Raw genomic sequence first — 18,444 nt, forward strand, 5'->3', positions numbered from 1 at the left:
TTTTGTCAACTATTTCCTCTCCAAAAAAAGGATTTAGGCTATCTAATTGGTAAAGGAGTGCTTAAGAATAAGCTGTACATCTGAGAGAGAGAATAGTAAAACTACTAACACTCTGTGAAGGAGTTAATTGAAATAAAATATCTATTATTTTACAGGCGTCTAACCAAGGAAAATGTGAAGCCTTCTGGAAGACAAATTGGGAAGCTAAGCCATAGCAATCCAACAATTTTATTTGATTATGTATGTGATGTGATATGCATATGTTTAAGTATGTATGTATGTATGGACCTAATCTGTCCTTTCCTTACTAATGTGAACAGTCCCATTTTAAGTCATTGGGGTTCGTGTGAGGAAGTGTTACAGAATGAACTCTATGCATATATATTTAAGGGGTGGATGGACTGCATATTTTGTGCATGGTATTTTAGTAAGTTGGAGAAAAGTGCTAATTCTATTATTTTTGTTTTATGATAGGTTTTAAAAACATGGTAATTCAGTAGAAAAGTAAAAATATACACTGAGATTTGCAAAAGTGACTAATAATTTTGGGTAGACAAATTGAGAGAGGCCCAATTTTCAACAAGTCCTGACCGCTCACCCTCTGAAAGTCAGATTCCTATAACGCGTCATGTGTAGGGCACTCAAAAATTGAGGCGCTCAGTCACTAGTCACTTTTTAAAATGTATATCCGTGTGCTGCTTCAGCTTAATAACAATAACAGAATGTGATATCAGTCAACTATTGCATCTTTTTTTTTACTTGTTCATTTTGGTTTCTAATTTAATTTCTATTTAAAATCTTAAGTGGTTGAAAACAAGAAGTAAAACAAACAAAACCCGTTTTCATGTTTCCTCTTTGTTAGCTTTCATTTTGACAGTCAGTGGCAGCAATTCTTATTAATGAGGTTTAGTTTTTTTAAGGATGGATTGTTGTTTGTTTGCATTAACATGTAAGAAAATATATATACAAGAGCAGAAACTTTTTGGGGATTATGTTTTCTGTTGGTCTGATGGCTAGCACTATCACTCATTTTAAAGAAATTGCTAATATGGAAATATTTTTACATGATCAATTGCACAGCTGTTTTTTATTTATTTATTTGTGCTACAGAAATCCAATGAGATTACCTTTTGCTACAGAAGCAAACTAAAACATTTTGTTGAAATAGGTGTTCTTTATTTTATGTTTTTAAAAATAGGTATAAATGTTAACCATACTAGCCTATTTACTATAATAGGTAATGACCTAGGAATTTCTAGGTTTACATGAGATGAAAGGCATGTAGCACTGTCTTAGTTTGGCTGACTAAATCTTATCTATTTCACGTTTGTTTTCAGATTTTGTCACAAATACAAAAATATGATAATTTAATTACACCTGTTGTTGATTCCTTGAAATACCTCACTTCACTGAACTATGACGTCTTGGCATGTATCCTTTTGGGGTAAAATACATGTGCTAATTGTATGCCTTGTATCTTAATCCTCGATTGCCCATCAGTAGGTGTTGTTTCATGTTGTAGCTGTACTTTGCTATCCACCTTTCTATTAAGTCTCAGGTCTTGCTGTGGTAGCTTCTAGGCTGGGAAACTAGCCTTTTCCACTTTCCAGTCTTTCCCACTTCCTGATGTTGTATGAAAATGCTCCTTTTCCAGAGCTATTTTACTATTTTAATTAACATCTGCTCTTTTAGGATTCCCATGCTTCCTAAATGATGAGGTGGTACTTGTTCTTTTGGTATGTTGGTTTTATTGTGTCTTTATAATCTTATATGGTTATTTTTCAGTTGTAATTGTCTTCAGTGGCCCTAATCTCTTAGTGTATATATAATGTTTTAGGATGATGCTTTCTAAATATTCAGGTATAGTGTTTACATATTAGAATTTTTGCAGTTGAAGGGACAATTGTACATGGCTATTGGCAACTCAAATGGAGATAACTTATTTACCTTATAGGGATATCGTTAAGTTTAAATAATATTTGTAAAGCAATTTAAAGATATACAGTAGTATTGTTAATTATTATTAATGCTTATTTCAAAGATACTGGGGAAAAAAAATATTCTTTAACTTTATAAAAGACTGCATCATTGAAGCTCTGGCAAATCCCGAGAAGGAGAGAATGAAACATGATGACACTACAATTTCTAGCTGGCTGCAGAGTTAGTATTTTTGTTTTATTTAATAAATTAGTTTTTCAGGTATTTATCATGGCTGTTACTTTATCAATTTATTTTTCAAAGGAAAAATCAATATGGCAAGTAAAGGCAATAAAAACAATTAGTATGTTCATGTTCACGAAAATATTAAATGGGAGTGTTAGCAATGCAGAGCATAGTAATCTTATATTGAAATAGATGATGCATAACTTTGTCACAGCTATTTCTCCCTCTCCATCTACTTTAGGTCTAGCTAGTTTTTGTGGTGCAGTTTTCCGAAAATATCCGATTGAACTTGCTGGTCTACTGCAGTATGTAGCAAACCAACTAAAGGCTGGAAAAAGGCAAGTCTGACATTTAATCTGTATAACACCCTCTAAAGTTTACTAGTTGTTTGCCAACTGCATTTTGCTGATTCAAAAGTACTGATAATAGTAAAGCTGTACTTGAATATGAGTCGGAAAGTTAGAGAGCTTCAAGTACCAGGGAAAGAGAACATATAGCTGTAATAATTTCTTTTAGTATGTATGGTTATGGCATGTACTTTTGAGTCAGTGTTCGGTGTCTTTCATATACTGTAGTACTAGAACCTCTAGTTGAGTCTGAATCACTGGTATACTTACGTTTTTCTAAATTAAGTATACTTGTATATACTGTATCTACAGCTATTACATACAGTATTCAAGAAAGGTAATCATTATAGTTTCTCTTCCTGTTGCTCCTAATATTTTGACTGCAAAAATTTCTTTAAAATTCCTTTTTTTTCTTTGAATATTTAAATAATTTAGTATATTTAGTGATTATACAGTTACTTGCTGTCCAGTTGCTCCTTGGATCTCCAGCTTGTCAGCACTGATGGTGTCCTTTTTTTTGAAAGTTTTCAGTTGTAAACAAACTTTATAGCCTGAATCCTTTCTTCTTTCCCCTTCCACTGTTTAGTGCACTTTGCTTCTTTTCCTGTTTTTTAATGTTTAATGGGTAGTTTTGTCATATTTGGTAAGTATGGATTAATAATATATTTCTGTATTATGAACTCTTTTTTATTAAAATTTGGTGAAAGATAATTTATGAATGCTAATAGTGAGCTACTAATTTATTTGAAATAGTTAAGATCTTGCATTTTTGCTTAAAAAGAGAAAAGAAAACACAATCCCTGCACCAGCAGTAAAATAGGGGCACTTCAGCACATTGTTTAGGGCTCGGGGAGTTGAAAAATGCAGTCTCTTCCTTCCCCTCAACACAGACAACCTTGTTTCACTTGTGTGTACCAATTCCCACCTTATTATGTACTCTGGTGATGGTACAGTCACCAGTTAACTACAGAGAGTAAGGTAAATAACTTTTCCCATCCTACCTTCATATTGTGCAAACATCTTATAAATGCTGTTAACTTATTAAGTAAGTGTGAAGTTATTAAATAACTTTACATACAGTGCAGTATTTGGGGATGGTCAAAGAAAACTAGACTTCCTTATTTTAGAAAGGTTGTTTATGGTGATCATATTACTACTTGTGGACTTCAATTAAAAAGAATAGTAACTACATGACAGATAGTAATAGTCCAAGTGGTGTAGTGGATAGAGCACTAGATTGGGATCCAGGAGGCCTGGGTTTTAAGTCTGGCTCTGCCAGTGGCCTGCTGGGTGACCTCAGGCAAGTCACTTCCTTGCTCTGTGCCTCAGTTTCCCCATCTGTAAAATGGAGATAGTGAACATTATCGCCTAAAGCCAAGGACTCTATCCACTCATTCTCTTCCATAACTTAGCCAGGATAGGCAGGGATGGTGTCCCTAGCTTCTGTTTGCCAGAAGCTGGGAATGGACAATGGGATAGATCGCTTGATGATTACCAGTTCTGTTCATTCCCTCTGGGGGACCTGGCACTGGCCACTGTCGGAAGACAGGATGCTGGGCTAAAAGGACCTTCGGTCTGACCCAGTATGGCCGTTCTTATGTCAGACATTTTAGTTGCTGAAATCAAGGGCAAAACAATTCTGATAGCTGGAATGAATTTCTGACCTCAATGGTTATGGAAAAATTGGAATTGATGGTACTAGACATTTGGAACAAGTCTGCAATAAGAAGTCCTACTGGCTGAAGTTTATTTTAAATTCTGTAGCCAGAAATGTTTTGTGAAGTTTTAGATATTAGAGTTTTGAGTGAGAAATTGTGGTAAAAGACTTTATAAACAGTTGTATATGTTTAGTTGTTTAGTAAAAGGCAGAGGTGTGATCTGTCATTATAATTTGCTGCCTTTTCTTTTGAGTTGAACATATCAAGTAAAATTAGATGTTTCTTCAGGAGGTGGCCATTGTGGCTTTTCATATTTTTTGCACTTTACAAGTCAGACACATGTTTAATAGGTCAAGGTGAGATCGCTACATTCACTTTAGGTTTCTGTCATTAAACTCTCACTATGTGCACTGAATTGTCTTTAAAAACAATTCTTTAACTAAAAGCAATTATCTGAGGATTTCTCATTAATAGTTTTTTATCTGTTTTGGCTCCTATGTACATCAAAGGCATGTAAAGATAAGAAATACAAAGGGAAATAGCTGCAGTTTTTTGTAATTAATTTGTTGGTATTGTAAGTAAGTGGCACTGTACCTGTTAATGTTTTCAGGATTGGATCCCAGTATTTCTCTCCTGCAGAAGCCTATGGTCCCGGTCTTGGTCCATTGGAGGCATATCACTTTTACTACTACCTGTAAATTTTCAAAAACAGTTTTTCTTTCAGCATTTAGCAGTGTTCCTGAACCTTAATTACCTTTTGAAAAGGAATGTTGTGTTTGTGTTTTGGTCTTGTTTCACTACAGCAATTTTAACACACAGTGGTTTTATTTTGCATTAGCTATTGTAAGTAACCATTTCTGTTGCTCATAGTATTTCATTTTTATGTGGTTCTTATTTTTCTTCTGTGCAGCTTTGACTTGCTCATTTTAAAAGAGGTGGTACAAAAAATGGCTGGAATAGAAATAACAGAAGAAATGACAATGGAGCAGCTAGAAGCCATGACTGGTGGAGAACAGCTAAAAGCTGAGGTGGGAGTGCAGATTAATTTACTGGTTTTACTGAAGTTCAAGAAATTGGGCAAATGTTGATGAATTATACTGTCATAAGTCATAAGCTGATACTATATCTATTTACTATTTGTCTATTTTCTATAATAAAGTGATATTTCTTAAATTGGAATACCTTAACTTCTGGTTTTCTTGACTCTCTGGGCAGGGTGGATATTTTGGGCAGATCAGAAACACTAAAAAATCTTCACAGAGATTAAAAGATGCATTGCTTGACCATGATCTGGCCCTTCCACTGTGCCTGCTTATGGCTCAACAGCGAAATGGTGTGATCTTTCAGGAGGGAGGTGAGAAACATTTGAAGCTGGTGGGGAAGCTGTATGATCAGGCAAGTAGAAACAATTACATGTTTACATTTTTAAATAAAAAGGTTTTCAATTCTTCAGTTAAGTTTATCCTGCTTATTTGATATAAAGACTACATAGCACAGTTTTTAATGTCAAAATAGTAAATATAAGAAATCTCTTCTTTAAAATTACATACTGAACATATGATGTATTTTCATAGTTATCTTTTTCAAAAATTGATTTTGTCTTTAGATATTTTCCCTTAATGTCAGACTGAGATTTGATTTAACTTAGAAGTGAATTGTATTGAAAAACAGTTGTAGATTCCTAGATCTATTGTTTTGCCATGCAAACTTCACAATGTTTGTTAATGTTAAAATCATGAAAAATGAAAAGGCTTTTAAATTTTAATGTGGGCTCTTATATTTTAAATAAGAAAAACCTTTTATAACCTATGACTTATTGGAACAATACATGAAAGTGCTATATGTATCTTTTCAAAGTCAGTTGAACTATTCTGATTTTTATCACATTAACACTGTCACAGATAAAAGATATTACGTCACCCACCTTATCTCTCAAATGCATTTCCTTCTGAGTATTCACAATTCAAGTCTAACTTCCTGCAAATGTATAAATTGAGATTGCTCAGTTTACTATGTTAAGGTTTGAAAGACCTGTGTACTGGTTGTAATTTTGGTAGTTTGTTTTTTCAGGTGTTTTATTTTTAAATTATTATTTTAGTGTCAAAAGTTAATTATGTAATCCAGCACAAACAAGTCACAAAACTGAAAGAAAAGGATGCTTAGCAGTAAGTGTTTGCAGGATCAGACCCTTAGTCCAGCCTTCATTTAGGGGAGAAGTGGACAAGTAGGCCTAGATATTTATCTAGTTCTTTTAGGAACTCAAGAGAGATCACTTACTTATTTTACCTATTGAAGTAATCAGTTAGCGTCATTGATTTACCGATTCCAAATTCAATCCATTGACCTGTATGTGAAAACTTAAAGCAATGCTCTTCTTTTATACTGGGAAACATGAACTTAGACAAGCATATTGATTAAAAAACCTTTTTCCTCTCTAACCATTGGGTTAGCCAGGTTACCCTGCTTATCTGACCTGATTCTGAAAAAAATTAATTTGAAGGGCTTTTTAAACATTTTCTTGCTTTGTCTTCACAAAGCCTGCCCGTTTCTGATTTTTAGAAGTCAGTGGTATCTTACCTGTCCTTCAATATTTCTCATTTTGGGCCTCTGGGCTGACAGGTGCAAGTGGCATTAAATTAATTTAGAATCTGTATTGGAAGCTCTCCAATGTGTGTGAGGTTAGATTTTTTTTTTTCTTATGACCTCATTAAAGTGTCTTAAATGGAGCTTTTGTCCATGGGTAAGAAAGATCTTGTGTTGGTCCATAGGCTCAGCTACAACAGCCTGTGCACAAAAATAATCAAGCTCTGTAGGTTTTCTCTTTCTGTAGGCCATCCTCAATGCTGGGTCTCCATGCAATATTGTATTTTCAACACAGAGCACTGGAGGTTTCAAAAAAATGTATATTGATATAAAATATTGTGGTTCTATATGAAACTGAGACTTTGATATGCTCTACATGCTGACTGGGGTCTTTCTGATTTTTTAAATGTTTGTGCTGAATAATAAAAGGAAAAGACAAAATATTGAAATAAGTTAAAATCTTAATTTAGTTATAATTTGCAAATTATTTTAAAATATTCTCCTAATTTTAGCAGTTTTTCTAAAATCCTCAAGGGCCACAATAAAGGATTCAAAAACGTTTAGAGAGCAGAATGTTGAATCCTAGTAGGGCAGAATACTTTTAGAATTGAATAAATTTTTGTGGAGAATTTATTTAGCTGCGGAACACGGGGCTGGATTAGTTTTCATAAAGGGCAGAAGTTTTTTTGTATATGGAAAGAATTAGCATGTTATTATTACAGCAGTAGTTTAAAGTGTACTTTTCAGGAAAGTGACTAGTGGCTTGTTACCTATATATATATTTGCCTTAAAAAGGTTGATATTTGTTAAACCTGCCTAGTGCTCCCCCCTGCCCCCAAAAAACCCCATAAATTTTCCTCTAATACTTTCTCTGTTTCAATTTAGTGCCATGATACTCTGGTACAGTTTGGTGGATTTTTAGCCTCCAATCTAAGTACAGAGGATTACATTAAGCGAGTGCCTTCTATTGATGTTCTCTGTAATGAGTTTCACACGCCCCATGATGCTGCATTTTTCCTCTCCAGGCCTATGTATGCACATCATATTTCAGTAAGTAAAAGCGTTTCACAGGCATTTCTTTAATGTTTGGTTTATATATATAAAATACGGGTGGGGGAGGGCATAAATCTATATCTATACATTTGATAGAGGTTTCCTTTGAATGATAAATGATGTTATGTAGGAAACAATTAGATATGTAAAAACAATGCAAATCACAAATATTTTTCTTTTTAATCTTTAGTCAAAATATGATGAACTTAAAAAAGCAGAGAAGGGAAACAAACAGCAGCACAAAGTTCATAAGTACATCACATCATGCGAGCTAGTGATGGCTCCTGTTCATGATGCTGTGATCTCCTTGCACCTTCCTAAAGTTTGGGATGACATCAGTCCTCAGTTCTATGCTACATTTTGGTCTCTGACAATGTATGACCTTGCTGTTCCACATAATAGCTACGACAGAGAAGTCAATAAACTTAAAGTCCAGATGAAAGCTATAGATGACAATCAGGAAATGGTACGTTTGTGCTTGCAAACCTTTAAAAATAGTTGAATATTTAAAATTTATTTTGACGTTCAAATTGAAACATAAATATCTCTAAACGTGACAGCCAATGAAATCTTACATTAAAGATAGTTGTAATCACTGTTCTGAACAATATAAAATGTCAGTTTCATGTCCTGGTACCATTTCATACTAGAATTTTTCACAATGTCAAAGTGTGTGAGATTTGTGTTTAGTAGAGGTTCTCTTTTTTTGATTTTTGTGCCTGCAGTAACCAGGTACAAACTGTTTCAGGAAATACAGTACATGTCAAATGCTGTTTATTTTTGCTATAAGTATTTCAGTACAGAAAATCTTGTTTTTCCTACATGGTGTAGCTGGACTATACTTTGTTGAACAAAAATAAAGTTTTAGCAGCATACCACAATAAACTACTTTTGCAGCAATTAAACACTCAGGTATTTAACTACCAGCTTACCTATTTCAGTAAAGCAGATATCTGTCTTGTGTATTCCTTCTTTACTATGAACATTATCATATAAATATTTGAAGGTGAAGGTTCAAGTCTAGTAAAACTAATTTTACCATAAGAGAACCTACTGCCCTTACTTGGGTTAAACTCTTGTTGACTTCACTGTGTAAGGACTGCAGAGCTGCTCTCTGACTAGGAAAATAAAGTTTGACATTTGCCTTCAGTTTAGTGACTCATTTAAGATCTCCATCTATGACTGTTGTAGTTAAAATTAGGTGAATGATCAGATAATTAAAGAGGGTATACGTGGGGGTGGAAAGACTGCCAGAGCAACACATTATTTTATTGTTTAGATGAATATTTATTTGAAACTTGTTTGTGGTAAACCAAATCTTTAATCCTTGTTTTTGCATATAGTAAGGGATAACAAATATTAAAGTGAAATGCATTGACATTTGTAGCCTCCAAATAAAAAGAAAAAAGAAAAAGAACGTTGTACAGCCCTTCAGGACAAGCTTCTTGAAGAGGAGAAAAAGCAGTTGGAGCATGTGCAGAGGGTTCTACAGAGACTGAAACTGGAAAAGGATAACTGGCTTCTGGCAAGTAAGTATGAGAAACTTTGGCTGTTTTCCACAGTCACTACACTTTCGATATCTAAATTACAAAGTTCTGCTCACTTGACTTGCTATAATGCACTGTAATCATTTGTTTTAAAATCGGTTATTGACACATATATTATCAAGATAAGTGAACTTTAATTTCAGTGTTGTTTTATTTCAGATTCTAGGCAGTGTGTCAGCTTTTAGTGACACTTTTTAGATGCTTAATTTACTGGACAGTTAAGTTAGGGCAAATTTCTTTCCAGTGCACAATGCCCTATGTGCTAGTTAAGTCCTATGTAAGATTGTTATTAAGAACTTGTTTAGGTGCTTGATGAGTCCTGTGCCTTGAGTTCAAATTCATTCTAATTGAGGAAATACCCTTTTTCACCAGGCCCATGTTTTTGAAGGATTTTAGTGGTGTGAACGTGGCATTGACCTAAGCTGGTGCAGAACTGATACACTTATTTAAAAAATTCAGTCAGATTTGGCCAGTTAAAATTAATTTATTGTAGTGCTTCGTTAATTTGGCCAATGTATTTAGTTGCTTCCATTAGTTGTGCCCTGTAGCAGTTCTGTCAGTGGACAGGCATCCAATTCTTACTTTAACTGTGAAATGTAAAATTGGTGGTCAGTAAAGTGGTTATTTTCCATGAGCTATTCAAGGATGAGGCTTCCATTTTGCATGTATAACTGAGACGTGGTTGGGTTACATTGCAGGACCAGTGTTGGCGAAGTTGTCTCCAGCTGCATATATAGTTGTGCATGAAGCAAGGGAGATTGGGGAAATAGTATTAACTCTGCTTTTTTCGTCAGACCTCGAATGTAGGTGGTCTCTGTCCCCAAAGCTACATCTCAGGGAGTGTTTCCATTTTGTGTGAGAAACAAGTTAAGAATGGGGTAGTATTGGTGTATAGGTTTTCTCACTGGATCGCAAAAACCCTGGAAAGGCTTCCTGCTTGTGATCATCCTGCAGTTGTCATGGCTGGTTTTTTTTTTTTTTTTTTTTTTTTTTTAGTGACTTGGATCTTAATGCAGATGACTCTTCTGGGTTCAGCCCAGGAGTTCATAGATGAAGTGAGCTGTAGCTCACGAAAGCTTATGCTCTAATAAATTTGTTAGTCTCTAAGGTGCCACCGGTACTCCTTTTCTTTTTAGTGAAAACTATGGGACTGTTTCATGTGGTTTAGGGTACGATTAACAGATCTGGCCACAGTCTGGTTCTGATGAGTGAGTTGGACTTGGAGTTTGGGAGGTGGTGATTTCTTCCCTGTAATGGACGGATAGTTACCTCCACTGATTTGAGGTTGGGATATACCTTGCCCACCAAGATGAACTCATTTTGATGGTTGACCCTTAGAGATTAATGGAGACGGTGAGCTTCTATAGGGCTTTGAGGGAGAACAGTGTGGAACTGATTGGTGTCCTGTAGAACTTTATAATCTTTTGTCCTCTGCCTTCCATTAGAGGTCCTTAAGTAACTCTCTCTTGTAGCTTTGTTCCCATATGTCACCTTGATTAGTAAATGACCTAAGAAGAGTACTGGCAATGGAAGTGTTATGTCAAGCTACTGGCCACATGAAATGTTTTTGAGGTCTAATACCATGGCTATGCAGGAGGTAGAGAGACTTCTTTTCATCTGCTATAGCATCAGTCAAATTTCACATATCTGAACTACTGTTTAGGTTCTGATTGTGTGGACAGTATTTTATTGTACTCTGTATAATGTTTGTAAAAGCACATGGAGCTAGCGAAAGGCGCTAAAATCATTAATAAAAATAAATATTATTACTAAAGCACAAATTTTGATAATTATTTAAAAAAAGAAACAACAGGCTGGCCATTTCATACCACTTAGCAAAGAATTAATAACAGGTGTCCTAGTGAAATATTGTAATTACCAAGACTTTATTTTATAAAATATATTACAGAACATATGATGTTACTAAGTAGTAACATAGCAAATGGAAACTAAACTTTATCCCCCGAAAGAGAATCAACTTATTTTTTGATGAACTATGTTTGATTTTTAATTCCTTTTTTCCTCACTTTCTTCGCTAAATCTGATCATCCACATTATGTATTCCAGTCACTAGAGCAAATTAGTGTGAGGTGGTTCTGAGTCAGATCTAGTCCATTGTATATAATGGAGAAAAATATTCATGGTTAATGAATACATTTTATCTGTTAGTTTTCTTGGCATCTTACTAGGGATTATCTGTCTGGTTTGAGAGTTTTCCCTGAATAGTTTGAAAGGAAATTTGGGATGTTAAAACATGTTATAATGTACACTATATTTCTGACGCATGTGTGATAGAGTTCATTTTGTGGGTTTTGTTTGAATGTACCTGCATTATGTACAATTAATGTTGCCATAAAACACTTCCCTTCTTTGTCTCTTTATTTCTGTTTTTGAAGAATCAACCAAAAATGAGACTATCACAAAATTTCTACAGTTGTGTATATTTCCTCGCTGCATTTTTTCTGCAATCGATGCTGTTTACTGTGCTCACTTTGTAGAACTGGTGCATCAACAGAAAACGCCCAATTTTTCCACACTTCTCTGTTATGATAGAGTAAGTAATCGGAATGTGTTGGAGCTGTGTTGTTTTCTTTTAAGTAAATATTACAAGTCTATTAAAACTCTGTTTTTGAAAGATTACTGTTTGTCGCATCCTTTTTCCATGTGAAAGGACACTTGTGCATCAACAGAATCTCTAGATATATTCCAATTCTAGAATTTGCATTTATCATTATTACCATAGCACTTAAAGGGTCTCCATTAAGACCGGGACCCCATTGAACTAAGCACTGTACAAACATAGGAAACTATCTGTACCTGCCCTGAAGAGCTTACTGTCAAAAAAAAAAAAAATCAGATAAAAAGAAATAGACAACATACAAGTTAAAATTCAAGGAACATATCGTTATGTACTTCTAAAGGGTTTTCCTGCAAACCTTCCCTTTCCCTTTGTTCTTGTCCCTAAGCCCCAGAAAGCATGCTCCATCTTCGCTGAGCCAAGGTGTCATCCTCCACCTTGCCTGCCCAATATTGCATTGCTCTATATAGATGGTAGTGATATACAAGGCAAAGATAATCACCTTGGTCGATTCAGTCCATTAGCCCTCACAGAGAGAGCGCAGATTACAACACATCATTCGTGTTTTTCTAGCTAGTCCTTCAGCCACCCGCTGGCCAGGCTGTCAGTGGCACCAGACACCCAATCGGCATAGTGCACTGCAGCCCAGAACCCCTGAGCAATCGGCCAGCCTCAGCCTCCCAAGTAGCTGGGATTACAGGCGTGCACCACTGCACCTGGTACAAGACAAAAATAATATAATTTATATTTTGGTACCAGGTCAAGCTTGCACTGCTGAAAGCTAATTTACAAATCAGTTCCATTGACTTTTGTTTTAACTCACTAACTTGCACAATTTGGTAATCCATATTGGGTTTCCTGGGCACTAATATGAAGTACCATAATTAAGAAACTGTGTGTGAAGAGATGTAGTCTATTTAGACCAAGTATGTATCCTGTGTCTTTTAGAACATGGGAGATCTGTGAACTTCTCTGGTTCTGCAGGAGGATGAAATGATTTAAATCAAAGCAGTTGAAATCACTAAGCAGGAAACTTGATTACTGTTTTTAAATTGTTTTTTCCATTTGTATATATTAGTTATTTTCCTAAAGAAAAGTTGATTCTCATTGATAACCATTAAAACGTTGATTTGCAGCTAATATAGTCTTTACACTAAATTTGGTCCTGCTTTTTGCTAACCAGGAGGATACGTTATATGTGTATACATTTATTTAAACATTATATAGCTTAAATTACATCTATTCTGCTTCTTAATTTTTAAATGTATTTCTTATTAACTAGATTAATTTTTTACTTGTGATTTTGTGTTAAGCTCTATGTGACTGGAAACTGGAATTAAAAGAGCAGTTAACACATACTGCTTAATATTTTTTGTATTTAAATTATTTTAATAAACTATAATTAATTTAGGCCTTAACAGAGGTTGTCAGTTTCACATTTAATTTTAGATAGTTTTAATTTTTTAAAAAAAATCTGTACTTAAATGAAAAAACCCATTTAAATAAAACTAATCCAATTATGATTTATTTATTTTTTTTAAATCATCATTTTTTATCCACCCTGTTTGGCAACCACAGATGCTAATTTCTGTCTTGAGAAAATGTCTCCCTGAAAAGCAACCATACAATACTGATTTTGCCTTAGAAAGAAATAAGAAAGCCATATTTCCAGGGGACAGTCGCGTGGGAATGGCATCCAATCAGAAGGGTGTGCAAGGAGGACTTCCCTGGTGAATGAGATCAGCCAGGGAAAGTTGTTAAGGGTTGCCTTTTCAGAGCCAAGTACTGGGAACGGTCATCTGGAGATCGGAAGTAATCCCAATCTCCAGATGAGTGTTTCCAGTACTTGGCTTTGAAATGGTACTTATTGTTAGAGTACAGCCTCATTTTTATAAACCACAATGTTTTAGGACATTAGAATCATTTGTTTCAGAGTAGCAGCCGTGTTAGTCTGTATTCGCAAAAAGAAAAGGAGTACTTGTGGCACCTTAGAGACTAACATCCGATGAAGTGAGCTGTAGCTCACGAAAGCTTATGCTCTAATAAATTTGTTAGTCTCTAAGGTGCCAGAATCATTTGTGTAAAATGTGAGCCTGGCTTCTTATGGGAGTGGTTGGGTAAGTGACTTGCCATGGTGGAACACATTGGAATAAGAGTCTTATTTAAATGGGTGAGTTATATGGTTGTACAGTAAACATTATCCTAAATTCTTCTTGCATTGTTTTTTGTGGGGAACATTCAGCTGTTTGGCTGAGCCAGAATGGGTCCAGTGTTACTTTTGGCATGGGAATACAACTTAAATATTAGAGTTTACTCTGAAATGACTTTTTAAAAATGGCACTTTCTTACTCATCAGATCTGCACTTCATGTATTCAGAGTCCTATCTGCTCACATTTCTGACAAAAATACATTTTTACTGCTTTTGTACTCTTCATAGTCTTGGAGACCCAGCACAGCCAATAGCTGGATTCTATTTCTTCTTATGCAGCAACAATATTATTTACTAAGCTTCTATTATCCAGCAAATTCATTACCTGTGCAGCTCTGTTGAAGGCATTGGTGTCACAAAAGTGTCACTGAGGGCATAATTTACCTTGTGGGAAACTATATATAAGCAAGAGCCAAAAACCCTGCTTGACTTTCAGATCCAAGGTGGAGCTTAAAGGCCTTACAGTTAGAAAAACCATCTACTTGTAAACTTAATGTGTTCAATGTAGAGTCATGGATAGATAGTAAGTATGGGATGTCCACAATGCCTTTATTCTGTAATACTCAGAGTAGAAATACATTTTGTTTATACAGTCAGCAACAGTTTACATATGTCTATTACCCAAGCTCAATGAGATGAGTTAAGGTTATAATTGATAAGAAAAGAAAGGGAGTTCAGAGTTCAAGGTGGAATTAGTTCTTTGTATTCTAGTAACCTTATGAACATGAATTATGAAAACTAAAGCAGTTGGGTTTGATGTTTTTTAAATAATTTTGATTTCATATTACATAGCCTGACTATTGTTTCTGTTCTTTACAGGTTTTCTCAGATATAATCTATACAGTAGCAAGTTGCACTGAAAATGAAGCTAGTAGATATGGCAGGTTTCTGTGCTGTATGCTAGAGACTGTGACTAGGTGGCACAGTGATAGAAACATATATGAAAAGGTATGTAGAGCCGTTAAATTGTAGTCTGATTCATGAATAATCATATGATTACTACTGCGAAGCCAGGCCCAATAAAAGTGGTTGCTGTAAAGGTATTAATGCAGTAAAAACATGAAGTATGATTGTTTTTCTAGTTTTCTAATTTTAAACTTCATGCATTATAAAACTTTGCTGATACTTGAAGGCAGGATTTCTGTGATGGGAAAGGAATTCCGTGCATACATTTTGAACACTTCTGCTTACTGAATCATACTTTTCATCCATCAATGTCTAAGTTGAGTTGGAGGAGGTTTAACTTATCAAAGTTTAAGTGCTTTGAAAACTGCATATGGATTAAAAGGGAAATATAACCACAGTCAGTCATGAAGATAACGTGTGAGAATGATGAAACTTGCTTGATAGCTCTGTCAGAAGCAAGTTAAAATGGAGCAAAGGAGAGAGATGCCCAAAAACAGGCATTTCTTCTTCAAATGGTTGCAGACATGTATGGCGCTAAATTGTAACTATGTATAAAAGACCTCCCTTTTTAAGGGTGGTTTCTGCTTTTTTGAAGTCTGATCAAACTCTCAAGCTACATTACATTGGCATCTGGACCCCAACCATTAGGGGACAACAACATGTGCAACAATTCCGTCAGTGCTCCCAGCCGTATTTCAGACAACCAGCTTATACTTCCAGGCAGCAAGACTTTTCCAAGAGGAGGCACAAATTACAGAGAAGGTCCTCTGATTCCACCTCTAACCAACTGGCCCATCTCACCTATCAACTTTGGGCAAATAGACTATATTTGACCTGTTTCAAGGTCAGTATTCCTGTCATCAGCAATCTTCCAGTCATATCCCCCAGTCCCACAGTTACACAGCTTGTGAAGCAATAACCACAGACAGATGGGTCTTAAGCACTGTGTTGGAACACACTATCCAATTTCAAGCCAGCCCCCTACCTAGTCCCTTTTCAGGGACCCATCTCTTGAGTTGCTGCTATTTCAAGAGCTTCAGACAGCTAGCTTCAGCAGCCATAGAAAGAGTTGCTGTACAACCATTGGGGTAAGGGGCTCTATACACATTACTTTCTGATCCCCAAGTCCAAGGGAGGGCTGAAACTTGTACTTGACCACCAAAGTCTCAAGAAATACATCAGATATATAAGATCCCACATAGTCAACCAAGCAACAATTCTCCCCTTGTTGAATCATGACTGGTTTGCTGCCCTCAATCTTCAAGATGCCTGCTTCCATATAGCAGCTTTATCAAACCACAGGAAGTATCTGAGATTCATAGAACGGGTCAGCATTATCAACACACAGTACTCTCAATACTGTCTGTATTCATCAAATGCAGGACCATAGTGGCAGCCTTTCTCGGGTGAATGGTTTCCCTTAGCTGGATGATTGACTAGTCAGGAGCAAGTCTGAAAGTCAAGTCCTTCATCATGTCCAGTTCACGCTATGTTTCTTCTATTGACAGGCTGATCTTGAACGAAGGAAAGTCCACTTTACTTCCAACACAAAAAATTGAGTTCTTTGAGTCTTACTAGGCTTTATGAGTTCAACGGCCTTTCTCCTACATGAATGGTTTCAATTTGTTGCCTATATCTGCCCCTCAAATCTCACTTCTGAACCATGGTTTGTGCATGCTTGAGGTTGCTAGGTCACATGACTTCGTGTACTTAGTATGTGAGATTATCCTGGAGTCCCTAAACTGGTGGACAGATCAGAATAATCTCACATGTGAGGGTGTGCCCCTTGCTCATCCTCCACTGACCAAGACCATAGTTACTGATGCCTCGACAATAGGTAGCAGAGTGCATATAGAGATGTTAGTAGCCCAAGCTTTGTGGACAGAATAGGAAGCATCATTACCTATCAATGTCCTAGAGTTTTGAGAAATTTACGCATGCTGAGCCTTTCTCTCACACATCAGTGGCACATCAGTTCACACTCTTACTGACAATACCACCACAATGTACTATGTGAACAGATAGGGTGGAGCCTGGTCCAGCCAGCTCTGTCAGGAAGTGATAAAGTTTTGCCACTCTTGCATCAAAGATGACATCGTTCTCACGGCCATCCACTTTCTGGGTGCCCAGAATCAGTTGGCTGATCAGTTCAGCAGGAATTTCTCTGAGAATCATGAGTGAGCCATGAAGAGCAGCATCCTGAGGCACTTCTTCAGGGACTATAGCACTCTGTCTGTCAACCTATTTGCAACAAAAGACAAGAAGTACCGTCAGTTTTGCTCTTGAGTGGATTGAAATCCATGCTTTCTGACTGATGCCTTCCAACTGAACTGAGGGTCAGCACTACTGTATGCTTCCCCCCCCCCCCCCCCCCCCCATTTCGCTCATCCCCCAGATCATTCCCAAGTTGATGCTGGATCACACCAAATTGATACTCATTGCACTAGCCTGGTCAAGACATAGTTTTTTCTCCAACCTTCATAGCCTTTCTGTCCAATCTCCCCTATCTTTTTTCCTTCCAGAAGGTCTTCCTTCTGGGAAATTGGACAGAACGGCTGTGAAGGTTGGAGAATAAACAATTTCTCAGAAGGAAAAGAGATATGGGAGGTTGGACTGAAAGGCTATGAAGGTTAGCTGTGGCACCAGGTCTGTACAGTTTGCACCTCAGCATGGATGCTGCATGGTTAGATTTGTGGGGAAAGAGTTGTTCAGAGGTAGTTCAGCAGTTTCAAGTAGATCAACCTGTTTGGCCAAGTGGAAATGCTTTTCCGTTCAGTCTTTGGCTCGGGAAGTTTGTCTGGTACTTACTCAGATTCAGGACACTTTAAATTCCCTGTTACATCTTAGATCACCAGGCCCCGTCCCAGCTGGTTGAGGGTCCACTTGGCAGTGATCTCAGCATTCCATCGCCCAATCCAAGGGAAGTAGGTATATTCCCTATAGTGGTTATCTGCCTCTTCCCACCTGTAAAAGAAGCAGTAGCCCTGTGGGACCTTAACACTGTACTTCCTGCCCTCATGGGGCCTCCATTCAAGCCTCTAGCAATCTGTTCTCTGTTCCTTCTTTGCCAAAAGGCAGCCTTTCTTATTGCTTATGAAGGAGGGTAAGTGAACTGCAGGCCCTAACTGCAGAATTTCCATGTACTCAGTTATTCAAAGGCAAACTAGCCTTAAAAATGCAAAATTTTTGACTAAAGTGGTTTCACCATTACCAAACAATGTACTTGTCTGTATTTTTTTTCTAAGCCACACTTGAATGCAGATGAACAGTGCCTTTGTATTTTGGATGTAAAATAAGCCTGAGAGTTATATTGGGACGGGACTAAACCATTTTGATTATTACTCTGGCTTTTTGTCTCCTACGTGGACAAGATGAGAGGTCAAGTGATTTCAGCACAGA

At 36.4% G+C, this 18,444-nt stretch overlaps 1 protein-coding gene across 2 annotated transcripts in view; it reads left to right on the top strand.

The window, feature by feature from the left end:
- Positions 1-18,444, top strand: part of THOC2 (THO complex 2) — a 109,479-nt gene that overhangs the window by 60,342 nt on the left and 30,693 nt on the right. For both annotated transcript variants that reach the window (XM_038415423.2, XM_038415425.2), the window contains 11 exons: positions 156-240; positions 1,338-1,431; positions 2,080-2,160; positions 2,405-2,501; positions 5,079-5,196; positions 5,384-5,563; positions 7,637-7,801; positions 7,995-8,270; positions 9,192-9,333; positions 11,748-11,905; positions 14,959-15,087. In XM_038415423.2, the coding sequence (XP_038271351.1) occupies positions 156-240; positions 1,338-1,431; positions 2,080-2,160; positions 2,405-2,501; positions 5,079-5,196; positions 5,384-5,563; positions 7,637-7,801; positions 7,995-8,270; positions 9,192-9,333; positions 11,748-11,905; positions 14,959-15,087 (1,525 nt within the window). The remainder of the gene's footprint in view (positions 1-155; positions 241-1,337; positions 1,432-2,079; positions 2,161-2,404; positions 2,502-5,078; positions 5,197-5,383; positions 5,564-7,636; positions 7,802-7,994; positions 8,271-9,191; positions 9,334-11,747; positions 11,906-14,958; positions 15,088-18,444) is intronic.

Source organism: Dermochelys coriacea, chromosome 9 (assembly GCF_009764565.3).
Source record: "Dermochelys coriacea isolate rDerCor1 chromosome 9, rDerCor1.pri.v4, whole genome shotgun sequence".
NCBI lineage: Eukaryota > Metazoa > Chordata > Testudines > Dermochelyidae > Dermochelys > Dermochelys coriacea.